The 21,336-nt window shown below is 30.1% G+C and overlaps 1 protein-coding gene across 2 annotated transcripts in view; it reads right to left on the reverse strand.

The window, feature by feature from the left end:
* The window catches only part of LOC107440276 (uncharacterized), a 104,133-nt gene that overhangs the window by 1,234 nt on the left and 81,563 nt on the right, over positions 1-21,336 (reverse strand). Inside the window, exons 1-5 of one of the 2 annotated variants that reach the window (XM_043052815.3) lie at positions 12,353-12,568; positions 10,355-10,407; positions 6,393-6,503; positions 4,366-4,413; positions 2,430-2,486 (exon numbers count right to left, since the gene is read on the reverse strand). In XM_043052815.3, coding sequence (XP_042908749.2) covers positions 2,430-2,486; positions 4,366-4,413; positions 6,393-6,503; positions 10,355-10,407; positions 12,353-12,500 — 417 coding nt within the window. In that variant the 5' untranslated portion in view covers positions 12,501-12,568. Of the gene's footprint in view, positions 1-2,429; positions 2,487-4,365; positions 4,414-6,392; positions 6,504-10,354; positions 10,408-12,352; positions 12,569-21,336 lie in introns of those variants that run through there. The other variant, XM_043052816.3, reaches the window with a different exon arrangement.

Below are 21,336 nucleotides of genomic sequence, written 5' to 3' on the forward strand. Positions count from 1 at the left end.
GTCGTGAGGGGGGGGGGGGGCACGGGCCAAATCCTCCTATTCAAGTTTTTCATCTGAGAAAAAATTTCTAGGTAGGTACGTTCATCAGATGCAGAAGTTGGCAAGTTGCAACCGTCCTTTGCCAGACAGTCTGCCTTCTCGTTACCAAATAGATACACATGGGATGGGATCCACCGGAAATGAATATCATGTTGAAGTTAGATGCACTTCAACTTGTGAAGGACAGATATTTTTGTCTTATAGCCAATATAGATCTAATTATTAAGATGTTCCATTGAACTTCGGCTATCAGTCAGAATCCAGAGATTTTAATAATCATTTTCCCGCCAAATGGCTTCAAGTATCACATTCACTGCTAGTAACTCACTTCTAAAAACGGAACAGAAGTCTGGGTTACGATCCATAATCATTTTCCCTCCAAATAGCTTCAAGTCTCGCATCCACTGCTAGTAACTCACTTCTAAAAACGGAACAGAAGTCTGGGTTACGGTTACGTTCCATAATCATTTTCCCTCCAAATGGCTTCAAGTCTCGCATCCAGTGCTAGTAACTCACTTCTAAAAACGGAACAGAAGTCTGGGTTACGTTGACTAAGAGTAAAAGTTTTGTGAGGTGCTTCAATATACCTGCAAGATTGTCCATAAGAGATTCTATCCATAATCTCTGCTTAACTGTGACGGTGAATGATGCTTTGATTCCAATTTTTAACAAGATGTTTGGAAGCAAAATAATGGTCTATATTGATGCATTGTAATTTTCTTGGTGCAAAAATTATATATTTATTAATTCAATGCTTTTTGACCCATTAATAAAATAATGGGAAAATATTATATTTTGGCACATTATTTTTTAATAAGTCCAAATCACTTTTCGTGTTAATTTTCACTTAAGATTTTTTACAGTAGAGATAATAAATAAAAAATCTGATTTTTTTAATAAATTTGTTTCAAAAAACTTTTTTTAAATTATCTTATATTTTTTACTTAGTGTAAATGAAATAAATTCGTAATTTAAAACAAATTTTTTTGATTTATAAAAAAACGCAAACCAATACATAGAAACGTTTCATAATATTCTGTCCAAAGTTGCAATTAATACAATTACTTTAAAAATGTTGGTTACTTTAAGAATGCCTCTAAATTAAAATATCGGAAACGGTGCTACCGCCATTTAATTATTTTTATTATTATTTTTCTTTGCAAGCAATTTTAAGACTTAAAACATTTAGATTACGTAGATGTGCTAAAAATGCAGAAAGAGTATGAAGGGATACAAAATATAACATTTGAAAGTTATTTAATGTTAAATTTGTCAGAAATAATATCATATAGGTCAATATATCACTATAAAAGACGATATATTGCTACATAGCTACCATAAGCCTCTATATTACTACAAAATTTAAATTCGATATGGTTTGTTTATAAACTCGTTTTGCTTTAACTTAAAAATATTTGTTTATTAACAATATGCAATAATTCTTATTTATTATAGAATCATTTCTATCTAATAATTGTATATTTTTAGGGAATTTAGGAATTTAATTATAAAACGCTTTCTTAATTGTCAATAATCTATAATTTGTATAATTTTTAACCCATCTGTAAGCATTTTTTTATGCATTCAAATTTCAATCTACTACGTATCTATTTTCATTAATGTTATATTAAGATTAATATGAAAAGTATTAACTGTTTCTCGAAATCCAAACTTTTCAATAAAAATCACTGAGTTAACTTTAGAAATGCTTTATTTTCTTATATACTTACGATATGTTTTTTTCCAACTGTATAGAATACCTATTAATAACTTTATGATTAAGAAATAGCTTTATAAAATGTCGACATAAATTTAATAATTTTTTCTAGAATGACTTTATATTTAAAAATAAAAATAACAGCTTTAAGTATATAAACTACTTAACTTGTTGCAAACTCAATGAAAGTTGCTGAATAATGCATTGAAAAATTTAAAAGATTTTATAATTTCTTAAGAAATATCATTCAATAATTTCAATAGTAACATTATATGAATATATATATATTTATTTATAATAATTTAATAATAGTTTTCAATAAAATAAAAATTTTAGAAAAATATCATTAAAATTAAGGTACTTTTTTGAAAGTACCTTAGAAAGTAGTATAAGTAAAAGAAAGTAGTAGAAAGTATATTTCAGAAAATAGTATAAGGCATTTATAAGTTAGTACTATACAAAGAAAAAAATTTGGAAGCACTTACAATCAATATTCTTGAATTCAATCTCATTGAATTAATTAATAATGTAGAATAATTGTCAGGAAAAAATCAAGCTTGTTTATAATATCATTAGTTAGAAAATATTAAAATGCTTTGAAAATCAAAGTTTTTAAAATTACAAGAAAAGGCATATTGCTGCAGAAAGTGAGCTAGTAAAAAAACAAACTTACAACTAATTCATTCCATGATGTGCATTGTGAAACTCGGGTCGGATCATTGCAATCAATCTGAAAAAATTTATAAAATACTATAATACTCTCTGTCTCTCTCTCTGCAGATATATATATATATATATATACACTGAGTGGCCAAATTATTATGACCACCCCTTCAGTCGTCTGCTTCCATACCTTATACGGCGCAATGTGCGTCGAACAGTCCGTTCAGAGACGTTCACAGTTGCTCCTTGATTAAGATCACTTGCAATTTGTCGCACTGGTCGCTACACAACCCTGGCCAGCCTTCTCTCTGATCGAGCATTCAGTACCCTGTGACGACCACAAGTCTGACGTTGAGACCCGGTTTTTTGCTTGATTGTCCATTCTTTGTACACATTAACAACTGCTGCTCTAGAACACTTCACAAGTGCAGCCGTTTTGCTGATACTCGTTCCGACACATCTCGCACCCACAATCCTTCCACGTTGAAATTCAGTTAAATCACTTTTATTTCCCATATCTGAGCAAGCAACTCACAGTAACTGATGACTCACTTGTCCAGCATTCCCGTGTTATAATTATATTGCCCTCTAGCGGCAGCGCTGTGACGCAATAACTCATTTGCATAAAACTCTGAGGTGGTCATAATAATTTGACCACTCAGTGTATATATATATATATATATAATTGGGAAGCAAGAGCGCTCCTAAGGAAATGACTTTTTACTTTCTTGTTTTGTTCCTATGTTTTTGCTTTTTCATGCCAATTACCTCTGCCATTTGAAATAAATAAATATATATATATATATATATATATATATATATATATATATATATATATATATATATATATATATATATATATATATATATATATATATATATATATATATATGCTTTAAAATTACGGTACTGTTTGGTAATGACATTTCTGAATATATGGTATTTAAATCATTTATATGGAAATTGTTTCGTACATAAATATAACGGTTTAGCGCAAATTCTGTTTTTCAAGAAAATTATAGTTCTTATTATAACACAACTAGCAACAATACTTGACTGGAAAGTAATTGAACCAAATCAATGGTTTTTTTATGCTAGGTTCTAAGGTGGTATGATAAAATTACCAAATTTTACTATATTTTCCACATTTTAATACTCATAATAAAGTGCTATTTTACTGCTAATTTCAAAATCTCTTCTTTAAAAATTAATGAGTACTTAGTGTTACCATTGAGCCATAAATACAGTAAATTTTGCCATTATCTGGCAGTTGGAGCCATACCTTTTTTTCAGTGTATTTAATTTTAATTTTTGTTTTCAAATTTTTTCTTCTCCTCGCATTATCCAAATGCCCATAAATACAAAATTTTACGAAAAAAAAATAATAAGCGGCACATATTATTAATTGATTCAATTTTTGCCTATATAAAACTTCGATAGTTTCGCAAAACGGGAAAATTTAATTGTTTGATTACAAGTTACTTAAGTTTTTTTGTTACTTTAAATTCAATGCATATTAAAATACATGCGACATTACTTTGCTGTCTTATCTCTCATAATCTTGATAATTATGTTCAGACAAAAATGTCTCATGCATAATGCTGTATAAAGGTCATGCTTTAAAGTTTAAAAGATTAAATGAAATTACACTTAAAAATATGCTGCTTGCATGTTTTAGAACCATTACGCATAATAATGTAATTTTTAAAGTTTCGCGTGATCTCAGGTAAAAAAAAAATTATTGTTTAGATTATTTATATTATTAATTAAATTATTTATTATTTTTATACTTTATTAAGTTAATAAAAATAAATAATACCGCAAAAGTAGTTTCAAACTTTAAAACTTTGAAACAAATCTTAAATTAAATCTTAAAAAAAATAATAATTGCATCCTTTTTAATTATAAAAAATATTTAAAATAAATATAAATGAAAAACTACTTACATGATACATGCCAACAATACTTTTCATAAATTCCTCAGAAACTTCTAGCTAAAGAAAAAGTAATAATTTGTTGAAATGTTTTTGTTTCTTGATATGTGATTTGCTATACTAAATATACGCTTCAAAACTGTAGTTTAATAGTTCTCCGGATTAAATGTTTAACATCCCCAAAGAATTTTGCTTTGGAACACTTTATTTCTGTTTATGATTAAGTAAAACGTTAAGAAATATTTTGAAGGTTGCAGTTAAACCTAAATATCATTTATTGAAAATGTTTACACCAAACTAAAGCACATTCACACCATTCTTGAATTATTTTAGTTTCCGGAAACACCAATTTTGTGGTACTTTGAATATCGACAGAAGATTATTTACAATCAAGTGAGTATTGGCATAGATTTGTTGTTGATTTGCTGTACATAATTTCATCCCTTTTAAGTTCTATCCGTCCCAGTTATGTTAAACGAAAATGTTACACCAATTCTTACTAATATTCTTTCTCTGGTATGCTAGAGTTTGATTTACTAGTTTAATTTATTTCATGCAGAATCAAATTTATGAATTCTAACCGTACTATCTTTACTTTAAATTTTTCGTAAAAATAACTTTTCTCACTATTGTGTTGATTCTATCTTACTGTTATTACAAATCTTAATATTAATATCACCAAAAATGCAAACAACTTTTTTTTTATCAAAAAATGCGAAAATGTAAATTCTGTACACCAAAAATTGTGGTGTTCAGTTACACCATTTTTGGTATAAAGGAGTTGTCACTAGTTTTTACGCTACTTTTTTTTAAAAAAATGTATGAACAAAACTGAAAATATATGTTTATCTGTTCTGATCTTCTCGTTCGCACGGTTTAATATCAGCAAAGCAGGTTTGCTGATATTGGCATGTGTCATCAGAAACAACAACAACAAGGCGGTGCTATACATAATAATTCCTTCCGATCACTTTTTTCTCTGACCTCAGGATAGGTAATATATAGAATACAAGGCCCAATTTTTTTATTTTGAGATTTTTGTATCCCAAAAATTTATGAAATTTCTTAAGAGCTGTTACCCAAATATTTGTAAAACTACTGTTTAACTTTTTAATCATGCTTATTCTGTAAAAGATAGTTCAAAACTCTTAATACATGCAGATGTGCAATAAGTATTTTGTTTGATTATGCATAATGTCTTCCATTTCATTTTTATATCATATTTGCTCTTGTGTGTATTATATTATGCGGGCATGATTTTAAATGGACAGTGCCATCTATTAGCTAAATTATAATCTATTTTTTAATAAAACTTGGACTCTACGAAATAAATATATATTAGAAGTATCTTTTGGATCTGCTCAATAAGACCGAAACCTTGAGCCTCTAAGTACTGTCAGTGTTGTAACCCAAAACGGTGATAGTAACTAAATATTAAACCATATCAAACAAATAATATTTATTTGTCTTTTTTCTGAACATTTAAAAAAACTGTCAAAAAAATTCAAATCGTAACAATTGATGTAGGCTGTTCCAATAATGTAGGTTGATTGATTTAAGGTATGCTTAAATAGGTATAAAAATCTGAAACTGTATATAATGTTTTAAATAAAATTGACTAACTCTTGAAGAGATGAAAATTTTGTATTTATAATATTACTCGAACCAAAGCAATTATATCCTTTAAATGTACAATTTACTACTAAACTGAACTCTGTGGCGCGACAGCCCATAGAGGGCCAAGGCCTACTGTGCCCATCTCAGTTTTCTTGACCTTGGGCTCTGGTGTGCAGCAGCAGATGTTTCAATAAGGTGGTCAGCCGAACGCGAAACCCCCAGTGTTTAGTTCCCAAGCATGCTTGGTACTCATTTATCGACCCACAGAAGGGATGAAAGGCTAAGTCAACCCTGCTCGGCCCGAGGATCGAACCCAGGATCTGTGGCACGGGAGCGTGAAACGCTACCACTCAGCCACCGGGAGTCAAATGTAAAATTTATGCTTCTAGAAATAAATTAAAAAATAAATATTATATTCTTACTTGTTTGTCATAGTTCATTTCACAATATTCTACGAAAGCGGACTTTACTTCTGTGGCAGAGAATGTATAAACGCCATTTTCACCAACTTCATTAAGAATTATTGTGACATGCTGAAAAATAAAATTTCATAGAACATTTTTAACCCTTTTTTGTCATAACTATCCTAAAACTCCACACCAAAAAAAACTAAATTTTTTTTTCTATCTGTAATCATTATCTGTTTATCTGTCTGTGAACGTGTGTGTCTCTTATATTTTCAGCATTGTTGGTGAATTTGAGCAATGTCAAATTTTGACAGAGTGTGAGAAATGTTATTCTCCGATCCTAAAAAGAGTTTGAAAATTCAAAAAAAACATTAACAGTGGAATCTTTTTTACTCTCATTGTTTTAGCATTTTCTCTCATTGTTATAAATAAAACAGAGGACAATTTTTTCCAAATGTTTGAAATGTAAGAACAGTGATGATGTTTGAAAATGTTTTTTTAAATATTTAATTACCTTTTATTCGTTACGTCTGGTAAAATCAATGATAAAGGAAACCAATTAGGTATTCCTAAAGTTATGTGAAGCCACGTGATTATTTGGTTAAGTTATGTATTTGAAAGGTGTTTCTATAATACTAAAAAATATAAAATCAACGTTAATTGAAATTGAAATAAAAAGAGTCATACACTAAAGTGCAAAACTATAGGAGAAATGGTGCTTAATTCATTCGAGAAACCACAAAAAAATATTTAAACAATTATATTATCATAATACAAAAATATTATAAAAAATATTTTTTGTTTTGTAATATGCCAATTAAACAAATATAGTCAATTAATTTAAATACTGATGTAATTGGTTTTTCAAGCCTCCGAAAGAGATTATTGAAGGATAAATAACTTGGTTGATATCAATTCTCCCTAATAAGATTTGGTCATGAGCAATAGCATTCTTTCCAAATGATTCCGGATTTAATTGTTATTTCAATGGAATTAACGTGATTTAAAAACTTAATATGACTTAAATATAGTAAACCCACTCGGAGATACAACAAATATTAACTTAAATAACAAAATTGGAATCGTTTAATTTTTTATAATTGTGTTATTATAAGTCTTTCTGTTTTGTTTATGATTGATTTTGATGTATTAATTTATACCAATTTATTGATTTTTTACTATATCCGTAGTATGCAGAAACGGCATTTGGTTAGTCAAGTGTAAAAGAAACGAACTTTTTTGAAAAAGATTGATGTTCATAAAGCCGGGTTAATTTGTTTTTGCTTTTCATCTAGAACCAACACAAATTGCCTTCTGTCCCTTTATTAAGAGCAACAAAATGGATAAGGGGAAGAAATAGTAATGTTATAAGGTTTCTAAAAATAAGGGAGCAAATTATTTATTTTTTGACGATAAAGGTCCAGCAGAAAAACGTTGTTGTTGTTGCTAATCTCGGAATCGTCTAGCAGCGCTAGACGCCTCCCATGAATCCGAACATCTCCAAAAAGTCCATAAAAAGACAGGAGTCTCGCAGGACTACATCTGTACCGCACCCCAAACAAGTCAGAATATGCTCAAAGAGGCCATGTCTGTCGAGCACCAATGACATTCAGGATAAGTTTTTTTGGCCCCGATTGAAAGTTCAAGAAGCGTGAAAAGGCAGTTTGATGGGCTCTCAGTAGCTGGATTCATTTGAAGAGAATTTGAGCAGCTTCCGAAGGTCTAGGGCACCAGAGGGAGAAGCCTGACTTAGCCCTGATTTCCTGCAGACTTTAACTGAGCATAATGGAGTGGCCTTCACGCCTAGGGTGACCCTACCAGGAGTATACACTCCAGACGTACTTCACCCACTCAGCCCAGGTACACCCTCTCGCCGGCTACTTGAAGAAAAATGTTGTAACTGTAACTAAGTTGAAAGAAAATAATAAATAATTAGATGAAAACAAATAAGAAACTTTTCTCAAATTTGTTTTTGCTTAAGGTAACATTTTCGAGAGGTACGCTTAGTTTCAATTGAGCACATCTGATAGCTGACTTTACCCTGGTTTCTGGAATAACAATATTTGATTTTAGAGACATTATTGAATCAAAAATATCTGATTGTTAAAGTTTGTCTGCCAACTCTGTCACCAAATGTTAATTTTTTTACAGAAGAAGAAAGCATATATAAATTCTTTTTGCTCGGAACCAAACCTAGAATTTTTCTTGTCACCCTAGCAGACTGAAAAGTGCGTGAACTTATTACCAGTAGTTCCTTATCTATCTAAGTAACCCAGTTGACAAAGTGCTGCAGGGTTTGTTTGTATGTACAATGCATAGTACAAAGTACAGAGTGCCTTAAAAAGCATAGAAATAATTGGATATTTTGAAAAAAATACATAAAACACAAACACTAAATAAAAATTATTTTTAAAACATGATTCAATAAACGCTAATTTGACTGGCAAGCTGAAACTAGGCATGATGTTTCAAAAAAAAGTATCCCAATTTCATCTACGGGTTTCTGCTTTTTTAATTTACTCGCATCGATTTAGAATGAAAATTTCATTAAAACAAACATGCAGAATATAAATTTCATAGGAAACCTTGGCAAATAACTAATGCTTGATAACTTTGCATAACTAAGACTTAGTTTAATAAAGATTTAAAGATTCGTTTGAATTTATTGGGTTTAGTAAAAAATTATTGATTTGTTTTTACTACAGATGGCAGTAATGTAATTTCTGAAATACTTGAAGCAATTGCAATAGTAGTTTTAACGTCGTTGGTAGCTTAAAGTTAAAACTTCGTTGCAGAAATTAAATAGTGACATTTTCACATTTTGGAGTTTTGACAGCACATTAAACATGTCATATTAAATTGCTCAATGTTTTTTCTATTTTATTTCCCCAAAGGGAAAAACTCGCATCATGCTTGTGAAAAATTGCACAATGTTTACCGTAACGATAATGTACAATAACGTCGATGCAAAAACTGGTTCAAGAGTTTTTAAGCAAGTGATTTTAATTTGAATGTTGCTTCTCGATCTGGAAAATCTTCTCAGATTGATAAAGAAATTATGAAGACATTAATCCATCCAAGCCCACGTTTCATGAGACGAGAGATCTGCAGAGATATTGAAGATGAGTTAAAAAATGTTCATGTCCATCTAAAGTAACTGTAATTCGTAAAGAAGCTCGAAATTTGGGTTCCTCGTGGACTAAATGGAGTTCATTTGACTGCTCGATCTGCGAAAATCATGAAACGTGACAAAAACGACCCTTTTTCGAAATGAATGATAACTGGTCATAAGAAGTGAATAGTTTACAATAATGAAAGGGTGTGGTGTTCTTTAAGCTCCAATTATGGAACAAAACAATCAATTCAGAGGTGCAATGCTATCAATCGGACATTTTGAAGGAAACTGTCATCCAGAAACTTCGTAAGCTCATCAATCGTAAAAGAGGTGTTTCATTGCGACAACGCGAAACCATATGCATCTTTGGTTACCCATCAAAAGTTACTGGTGTTTGAATGGGATATGTTGCCTCACACACCATATTCACCTGACTTTACATCGTGAGACTCCAGCTTGTTTCGCTCTCTTAAAAGCTCCCGTGAGAATTCAGATGAGCCAGCTTATCAGTACCTTGTTCAGCTTTTCAAAAATAAAAGCAGATCATTCAAAGAAAGAGGAATTATGAAGATGACTGAGTGATGACAAAAGGTCAACAAACAAAACGGAATATACATCCTTGATTTACCTTTAACCAATATATGAATAAATAACTTTTAATAATATTTAGAGAAAAAAAAACACAATAGTTTTCTCCATATTAAACCAAACATTATGAAGTAAAAAAATAATCGACATTGACTATAGAAATAAAAATATTGGAACTATAGAAACATTACCATAGAAGCAGATGTTTGAAATCTATTAAAACTAGAAGTAACGAAAAATACTTAATGTAATATAAATAAAAAATATATCTTACTTCATCGCTTATTTTTGCAACACATTCATCAAATTTTGACCTCATGCCTTCCTCTAAAATGAGAGCACGGTAATATAAGTATGATAGTAGCAATTCCTGAGTTTCATTAGCTGATAATAATACATTTATAACAGGTTTTTTAGCTGATACTAATACATATATAATTTATTTATAACAGGATATTTTGCACTGTCAAAAATTACATTATTAGTGATTATACACTGTCAAAGATTACATTATCAGTATTGTGTTGTATTTTGTAATCTGTAAGAAAGTCTGGATCATAATACGTTAAAATGTACTGGCATTCAGGATTTCAGCTTTTTTTTTAACCGTAAAATTTATTTCACCATAGAGATTTACTGAAGAAAAATTTGATCTGCCGTAATTTTTATAGTAATATTTGCTATAAAATTACTAAATCATTGAAATTGAATAAATATTACTATAAAAATTACGGTATATTTTTATAGTAATATTTGCTATAAAATTACTAAATCATTGAAATTGAATAAATATTACTATAAAAATTACGGTATAAAATTTAACACTAAAGATAAATTTCCGTAAAATAGTTTTTATGAATCAGGGTGCTACTCAGGGTGCCTGTGCATTTTACAGTAATTTAATCAGAATTTTTTTACATTGCGAGGATAGAGTGACATTGTTTTCTAATATCACTTACTTTCACTCCTTCTCATCAGTATTTAGCAGTTGTACTACAGATTTTTTAAGTATAATGAAATATATAAAAGCATTTATCATGAAACACAGCATTACAATTTTTACACAGCTTACACAAAGCTTATTTTAAAATTTTTCTGCTTCATTTTGTTAGTGTTTTTACAATACATATGACGTGATTAATCGGTCCTTTACTTTCTAATAACACACTGTTAAGGAAATATTAAATACAAAAAAATTTACATTGTGTGAAAAAACAGTATAGATTATCGTGCATTCCCGGTGACAAGTGTCAAACCAGGACAAGTCATTCCAAAGGTTAATACTTTATTATCCTGCGTATCTGCATCCCAACTTAATACATCCCGTATTGCAGCAACGATAAAGAATCTCGAAAAAACTGCTGAATTGAAAAAGCATTGACCAAGATTTGCACACATAGATTAAAAACACTTTTGACAAATTAATGAAAAAACTATAACAAAAATGTCCTATTGCTTCTATCACTTAACAGCTTCTGCGCGACAATTTCTCCGACAAAAAATTAAAAGTAAATTAAAATTACTAGATAAGTAAGTAATTAATAATAAAACTAAAATACAAATCAATAAAAAATACTAAATTAAAAAAAATGTTAATTTAAAATGAAATAAATAATGATTAAATTAAATTAAAATAAATTTATTAAAAAAATATTAATTTACTTGGAAATAAGCACAAAAACCACAATATCTTATTCATAGTAGAAAGCCTTATTTTTATTACAGTAATTATTTTTAACAGAATTGTAAAATTGTAAAAAAAAATTCTTTCGTGATCTGAAAATGAAAACTAATAGAGTTTATAAAATTTTTTTTGAAAGCGTTTTCACCTGCATCTAGTATAAACAGTACATGGCCCCAAATGCGACTGACTTTCCCTAGCTCTAGGTTTTGACGATCATGCCGCGTCTGCAAGCAAGAAAGCTAAAATACTTAAAACTATATTTAACTTCTCCATATCTGAAATAATTCACAAATGTCTTTTCCCTACAATACGCAGGCTTATTTTAACCTCACTGATAGTGAATTCAGCCATAAATGTATCTTAGGAACTCCAGTTTAATTACGATTTCATGATGATATTTCGATTTTAAGAGCAATATTTATGCGTAAGACAATGGATTTTGTATTAGAATAATAATACTGTAAATCTTAGTTCTTATTACAGCAATTATTCTTAATAGAATTGTAAATTGCAAAAAAAAAAATCTTTCGTGAATAGAAAAGGATTATTAGGAGGGTTTATGAAAGTTTATTTTAAAAACGCTTTTACCTGCATCTCCACATCTGATATAAACAGTGCATGGCCCCAAATGAGCTGTTTGCGATGGTCTTTGTGGAACACCAAGTTTTATTGGGCATTGTGCAACTACAAGCAAGGAAGATGCTAACATATTTAAAATTATGTATAACTTCTCCATATCTGAAATAGTTGATAAATGTGTTCACCCCAAAATATGCAGACTTTATTTATCCGAACTAATGTTGAACAACAGCTTTAAATATATCGTCAGAACACCTGTTTAGACATGATTTCGTGATAATATTTCGTTTTTACGAACAACCTTTATGCATAAAACAATAGGTTTTGTTCAATGTATTAGAATAATGTTTCATTTCCTTTTGTTTAATGAAGGCTTTCATTCATTGTTTAAAAACTAAATTTAAAAATGAATGAGTATTTCGAAATTAGATAAAGAACTTTTGATTTCGAATGAAACTTTTTTTACAGATATTTACTTAATATCAATGTTGCATTGGACAAAAATATATCTTTCCTAATGTTAACAAAGGCATAGAAAATATATTATTAGGAAATATCAATCTTTTTTTTATATATAAAAAAAACTATTATTTCATGCATAAAGTAAAAACAGCTAGAGGATGTAAATATGCAATCAGATAAATTGCAGTTAACGATATAAATAACTTACTCCATACATTTTAGAAATCAGAGTATTTTAGTTGAAAAAAATATGTAATTGTATTACTTTTTACGGTATTGAAGACATGCTAGTTGCAAATTGTTAAAAAAAACGTAGTTTTTATTGTTTGTTATAGTTTTTATTGTATGTTATATTGTTGTATTGTAGTTATCATACAAGTGGTAAACAATATCAAAAACGCAAAGGAAAGATGTTCTTTACCGTAAACATTACGATTATTTGTATGAACAGATTGTTGCTGGTTGTTTTACTGTAATTTCAGAATAAAAATTTTAACAGTATAGCGACAATGCATGGTGGATGGGATACCTGTCTAATAATATATCTATTTAAGAAATATATTAAACATTTAAAACGAAGCTACAGAATAAAAACTTTAATTTAATTAAGAATAAAAGATATTTTTAACAAGATCAAAGTATTTAGTTTTTTAAATATGAATATAATTTCAAATATTATGAAAAATAAGAAATTTCTAGTAGAAAGCTGACATTGATTTTATCTTAATCTTTGTTAGAAGATACTTGGAGATTAAAATAAGTGAACGTATTCGTCCAGCGAGAATACAGTCTATACTGAATATAGTAAACTATTTATGCATATTTTAACAGCAATAACAAAATATTTGGAAATTTTAATGCCGTCGATGATTGACGACTTCCGTGGTTCAAACATAAAAAGTCGTTATAATGGGAGGTCACTATATCGTAAAGATACAAAACTAGACAAAATATTACCTAAGATTCATAAATACTGGACTTATTTCTGAAAAAAAAATATGCTATACATTGAAAAGTTTTATGAAACTAATAGACTCATTGACAGTGACGCAGTATTTTCTTACGTCGAAGTACAAGTATTAAGATAACGCAGTTTAAGAAATATTTTTTTTCAGATGGTATATTTCAATATTACTCATTCATATGAAATAATTCAATTTTTTTTATAAATTTAGAAATTTTCTCACACGAAAGCAATGGCGTGAATTTGAAGTATCTTATTCTCCTATCAACAGAATTATATCTCGTTTTTTCAATTTATTGCAAACAAAGTGATTTCCATGATTTTGAATCCCTTAGGCAAAATGTGGTTTTCATGTAATTCTTTTATGAACATCCTACAAAGTTTTTAAATTTAATTGTTGTAAGCATATAACCTTAATCTGCTTACGGACAGCCATTTTCGATGAGAATTGATTATTCGTCCTGACAACTTGATCTGAGTAAAACTGAAATCAAGAAGATTGTGAACACCACTTATTTTTACTCTTAAAAAAACACTTCTTACGACACTTCACAAAAAAGATGATGCAATTTTCAATCAAGAAAAATATAATAAGAATCAAAGTGGCGACAAAACCATAACAAATAGCATTCTGCCATATGTAAAGAAATTTACAAGAGAGAAGAAAAATATACCAAGAACCAAAGTGTAACGTAAACAATTTTGAAACAATGTAAACAATAATGTAAACAATTTACCAATCTTATAAATGCGTTCAAAAAACTGTAGAGCCAGAGCAGAACTAAAATCAAGAAGAATGTAAACACCACTTATTTTTACTCTAAAATAAAACACTCCTTACAAAACTTCACAAAAATGGAGGATAAAATTTTCAAACGAAAGAAAAAACTTTGACAAGAAACAAAGTGGTAACAAAAACATAACTTGAGGCAAAGTGGTTTAATAATGTAAAGAAATTTTCAAATATTATGAATACGTTTAGTAAACTTTAGAGTCTGAGCAAAACTAAAATCAAGAAGAATGTGAAAACCTATTATTTTTAATCTAAAATAAACCACCTCTTGCGAAACTGCACTAAAAAGGATACAGTTTTCGAACAAGAAAAACATAATTGTTCATTTTATTTATACATTGAAAAAAAATTACGAAGATTATAAATGCATGCAGGGATTTTCAGCATGGTTCACCCAGGAAGATACAAAATACTCTTCCATTTCTCATTAATGGAAAGTAATGGATATCTTTCACAATCTTTTTGACCATTAAATACTCTCAGAACCCCCCAGAAGAAGTAGTGGATTTTTGCTGTCCATTGACAAACTGTCAATGGAATAATGTTAGTTTTTAAAACTAAATTAAATATGTTAATTTAATTTATCTTTTAGCGTTAATTTAAGTTTATAAATGTATAACAGTTTTAGTAAACAATACCCTCTGCGCATATTCTAGAAATGCTTACATAGGATCAGATAAAAAAAAATTAGATTTTGAAAAATGTATGGGAAATTTTGAAGCTAGTTATTATTGGAAATATTGTTTGGGACATGCCAGGAAAATGACATTTTGATATCCAAATATATTTTTTAAGTATACAAAACAGTCAATGCTAGTGCAAAGTCATTTTAAAATGCTAACAGCAATGCTATTTATTAATTTTTTTTTTTAAAAAAGCTCTTTTAGTATTATAGTATTAGATCTTGAAACAAGGGACAGTGAATTGTCATGTTTCGTGAGAATCAACCATATATATATAAAGGACAAAAAAAAAACCGAAGAAACTTAAGAAAACAATAAGTTTTATTTACTGCGCATAAGCTACACGTAAATAGAACTCAAAATAAGTTCAAAATGCAGAGAAAACATGGGAAAAATTACAGAACAATGAAAAAAGAGGAAAAGAAAAAAATAATAAAGATTCGAAAAAAATTAATAAAAAAACGGGGAGAAGAAGATATAATCTTTTCATCAGCTCACACTATTAAATTCTCAAAAAGGAGTGCTTTTTAATATTGTATCTATATAGCCAAAGCAAAATATATCAATACAATAGTATGAGGAGCACTCAAAAAATATTTTTTGAGTAACATATGTTATATCTAAATAACATATGTTATATCTAAATTACAGAGTTTTGATGACATAGTAGATTGAGTGGGCTACAGCTGTGTGTCCTCAGTGATCTGATCAAGAGAAAGAAATATGAAATCTGCTAAGAAACGTGGTCTCTGGAAAACAAAACTGAGTTTTGTTTTCACCTTCCCGTGGTACCGACAACCGGATCTATAGAACTGGTCCTGCTGCCTCTAGGGTGGCATTATAACTAGTACAATGTTTCATCTAGCTCATACTTGGAGCTTAGGGAACCCCAACACGTTTAGTGTATCATAATGTTATACTAGCACAGAAAAATATTTAAAAAGAAAAGAAAAGCTTGGATGATCAGAATGGTGTGTACTGAAACTTTGGCTGCACTTGGAGGATGTCCGATGTGCACAGGGGCACTGACTTTCCTCCTTTGTGCTACCTTTTGTCCAACAAGTTTATAGCATTAATAATAACAGTAAGGCTTAGGTTCAGATTATTCTCATGCATTTGGTTGTATTTATACCTTTCTCAGTTCTGTTAAACGACTACTTAATAGGTTATCAAGTTCGTGGACACTAGCCCTTTAACTTACACACACACTATTATGTGGGGCTGGCATCGACCAAGAAAACTTTTTTCTTTACAAATGTATTATGAAAAATTTAAAAAAAACTTCGTTATTCCAGATATAAGCCAAAATACGAGTACACGTCTATAATATTGCTAAAAATTTCTACATGAGTTAAAAATATATTAAATATGGTATTTTAACAAATTTGTAAACAATCCAATCTAACTATTGCTACATAATTGCTTTGAATGTAAAATCTAACCAGCAGGCAAAATTTCGTGACATAATTTTCCTCGTAAAATCAACCCTCATTGTTCACTACATCAAACAACTCTCTTTATATCATTCAAAAGACTTTGTTCAACATATTAGAATAATGCTTCGTTTCTCTGTTGTTTAAAACAGGTGAATTCTTTTTTGGAAAGGACTTGGCTTTATAAAAAAAATTGCATTGAAATCGATAAAGGATTTTTGGATTGGAAAACTTTTTTAAAAACATTTACATAATATCAATGCAGTTTTAGAAAAAAATATGCATTGTTTAAAAAAACATTTTTTTAGATAATAAGGCAATAAGATATCAATCCTTCAAGTAATAATAATCTATATATATATTTCTCTTAAACGGCGACAAAAAAAAGCCTCATTACAACTCCCCGAATGGCAACGCTGGAAAATCGACCAATGATTACCGCTAAAAATGTCACATGCCAAATCTGGCTGATATGGCTCAACATATAGCGCTTTTAAAAACGGAAACTGAAATAGCCAGAGAGAGCATAAGCTAGGCAGAAGTGAGTAGTCTTTGTCGATAGATCTCTATTTTAGTATTTTGTGAAAAGCGCTTCTTTTCACGAATTTATATATTACGAATTTATTTGACGATTTTTGATTTATATCACGAATTTATTTGTTTTACTAGAATATATTTGTTTATGCAGGTTTTTCCATTACAATTCACTTATTTCAATTTTTAATAGACTTAATTATAGCTAAAACTTTAACCTTTCTAAAGAGATATCAGTTTTAGAAAATTTTTCTTAAGATTTTATACTATAGCACATTTCTAATAGGTTTAACGAATTACATGTCATTTATTTGAATTCAAATTTATTTTAGTGACATAGTATTTACTAAAAAGATGCAATTTTTTTTAAAACAATTGTTATATGGATTTGAATGATTGTTTTTAATTCTTAGAATTTCGTGCATTTGCAATGTACTTAGGTTAGTAGCGAGCGAAGCGAGTTCGGATTGCGATTCAAACCATATAAGATTGCGTAGCAATTTTCGGGGGTTGGCGAGCGTTAGCGAACAGGGGTCGCAGCCCACTAGTAATTACTATTATTCAAATTAGTATTTTATGCATAAAAGAAACATCATTCCGGGAAGTATTGCCAGATGGATTGCAGATAATGATATAATATACTAATTCTCCACATTCTAGGATTTAAAATATTTTAGTTGAAAGGAAAATGAAATTGCGTTACTTTCTGATCATTTACTGTATTTTGATACTATAAGGACGATAAATAATGGATAGGACACTCCTAGTATTTCACATTTTGGTTGTAGATTTAAATATTTCAAATTCAAAAGTGTTTTTATAAATCAACTTATTTATAAAATTTTTTACTGAAAATTTTAGTATTAATGTTCACTATTGCTGTAAATCAATAATATTAGCAATAACAGTAATAGTAACTATTACTGTTAATGCGCACTTTATGCCTAAAAAGAAACCAATATAAAAAATATGTATGTTATCAAAAGGATTAGATTTGCCAATATGCACTCTATAACTAAAAAATCGACGCACCAAGAAGCAATTATCCGATTGCTTTTAAATTCCGTATGCATGAATGTTTTGAACAGATACGGCTGGAATGATGCCGACTGGGGACGTATAGTCTTTAGCGACGAATCCCGCTTCCAACTGTGTCCTGACGATCATCGAAGACGTATTCGGAGACGCACAGGGCAGAGGGGGGATCCTGCCTTCACTATTGCATGCCACACCGGCCCTCAACAAGGCATTATGGTCAGGGGTGTCATTTCCTTTGACAGCCGGACCCCTTTGGTCGTCATTAGAGGTACACTTATTGCACAGCGGTACGTCGACGACATCCTGAGACCTGCTTTGCTACCATTCCTTTTGCAGTGCCCTGGGCTTGTTTTTCAGCAGGACAATGCCAGACCACATACGGCACGTGTTGCTATGAACCGCCGGCAAGCTTGTCAAACTCTTCTCAGGCCTGCCAGATCACCAGATCTCTCTCCCATCGAGCATGTCTGGGATATGTTGGGAAGGCGATTGCATCTGGCACGGAATGTTGATGACCTCTTTCGACAATTGGATCGAATTTGGCAGGAAATACCGCAAGAGACCATCCGGGAGCTTTATCGGTCTATGCCACACCGTGTGGCAGCTTGTATCCAGGCTAGAGGCGGGTCACAACACCTTTTTGAACTTGTTACTATAACTCTACAATAAATTGTTCAATTGTTCTGAAATTTTAATCATTTACTATTCTGTGCATTGTCTTCCCATCCACCCAATTTTCGTTTCAATCGGACAACTCCTTCTTGGTGCGTCGATTTTTTTGTTATAGAGTGTAATTTACTTATTATATTTATTCTAAGAATTAAATATTTTAGTTGAAGATAAATGCAATTTCTCTACTATATCATAATCCTGTAGGTACAATGGATGATGGATAGGACACTAAATGGGATACTAAGTGGGACACTCATTTCATTTTACATTTTCATTGCATTCTATAATGTTTTCCTGAAAACCTTACAGAATTTGACTCATTTCATGAAATTTTGACTGAAATTTTTAGTAGTATTGTGTAATATAACTGTTAATTTATAGTATTAATTTATAGTAGTAGTTAATTTATAGTACACATTAAATGTAATAATTACTAATATGTTAATACGTACTTTATACCCATAGAAAAAATCACTAAAGAAAGTATGTATGGTAAACTAGATAGATTGTATATATAACAATGTAATTTTCTTATTCCTTATATCTTTGGAATCAGAATATTTTAGTTAAATATTTATTTCCTTAGTTTTTTTTCTGCAGAACCATTTTGCCTTAATACTATCAAAACCGTAGAGCTGTAATACACTGTTAAAACTTTCTTTCAAAAATTATGGTAAAATAACTGGCAGCTGTCTGTTCATCCGATTAACCGTAAAGTTTACGGTAAAGAACATTTTTTTCCTTTATGGTTTTGAAATCATTTTCAAAAAGCATGGTCATAAAACCATAAATACAAAACTTTTGTAACAGCACTGCATATTTTTTTATTGATTTATCAATATTGAATTACATAAAAAAGCGTTCAAAATTTCAGTCTAACATAGATATTACAATTGAGCATCTTGTAAAACCATAAGAAACTTTCGAGGAATTGAAAATTATTGAAAACATATACATGAAATGAATACGTGTGCAGAATTGGTATCGACCAGCTATCGATGGGGTTCGAACACAGTTAACCTCCTTGGAAGGTGAACGCTCTATCCCCTGAGCCACCACGGCAAGGAGATTGAATCTAGTTGGCAAATAATCATCAACAATCAGTGTTTCTTATCAGCCAGAAAAGAGGATTGAGACTCACTTGGTAATAAATGGCCTATCACGAGTTTGTTAATTAGATCCGACAAAAAGTACACTTCATGTAAACAAACCGCCATATCAACAATATCTTGAAATTGCACAAAGATTCACCATTAAACTTATGATAATAACAAAAAAACATTTGTTATTAGTTTAAAAGTTCCTTGTCATCATTTCATACACGAGTTTATTTAAATAATTTGAATAAACACTAATTATTTGCCAAAATTAAAGATCTCCGAAAAACACAACATTCTTCACCAACGTGCTGAAGAATAATTGTGCTTTATTAATTGTTGATGTTAAGGTTTTACTACACCTTTTAGAGAGTGTAGGAATATTCGATTCAGTATTAAGTTGAAATAAAGTAATCATTCAACCAATCTTTAGAGTTTTTTCATCACCCAATTCGGGCAGGAGTTACAACACAGCTTTTATATTGTATATAAAAGCAGAATTAAACATTATCATTCTAATTAAAATTATTAGTATTCTTATAATAATAGTTGAAGTGGTATTAAACTTAAAGAAAAAGTTTTCCATTTAAAACATAGCATTGAATTTTACTTTTATCCTCTTTATTTAAATAAAATATTTTAATGTTAAAATCTTTTAGATGTAACCACTCAATAATTTGCACCAATCGCAACAGTTTATCGTTTGATAATTTTTTACTGTATACACTGAGTAGTCAAATTATTATGACCACCTCAGAGTTTTATGCAAATGAGTTATTGCGTCACAGCGTTGCCGCTAGAGGGCAAGATAACCATAACACGGGAATGCTGGACAAGTGAGTCATCAGTTATACTGTGTTGCTTGCTCAGATATGGGAAAGAAAAGTGATTTAACTGAATTTCAACGTGGAATGATTGTGGGTGCGAGATGTGTCGGAACGAGCATCAGCAAAACGGCTGCACTTGTGAAGTGTTCTAGAGCAGCAGTTGTTAATGTGCACAAAGAATGGACAATCAAGCAAAAAAACCGGGTCTCAACGTCAGACTTGCGGTCGTCACAGGGTACTGAATGCTCGATCAGAGAGAAGGTTTGCCAGAGTTGTGCAACGCAACAGGAGAGCAACAGTGCGACAAATTGCAAGTGATCTTAATCAAGGAGCAACTGTGAACGTCTCTGAACGTACTGTTCGACGCACATTGCGCCGTATAGGGTATGGAAGCAGACGACTGAAGGGGTGGTCATAATAATTTGGCCACTCAGTGTATGTTAATAACATAAAAAATACATATCTTGTTATTAATTTATTAACAAAATCG

Source organism: Parasteatoda tepidariorum, chromosome 5 (assembly GCF_982258835.1).
Source record: "Parasteatoda tepidariorum strain Cologne lab strain chromosome 5, Ptep-v5.0, whole genome shotgun sequence".
NCBI lineage: Eukaryota > Metazoa > Arthropoda > Arachnida > Araneae > Theridiidae > Parasteatoda > Parasteatoda tepidariorum.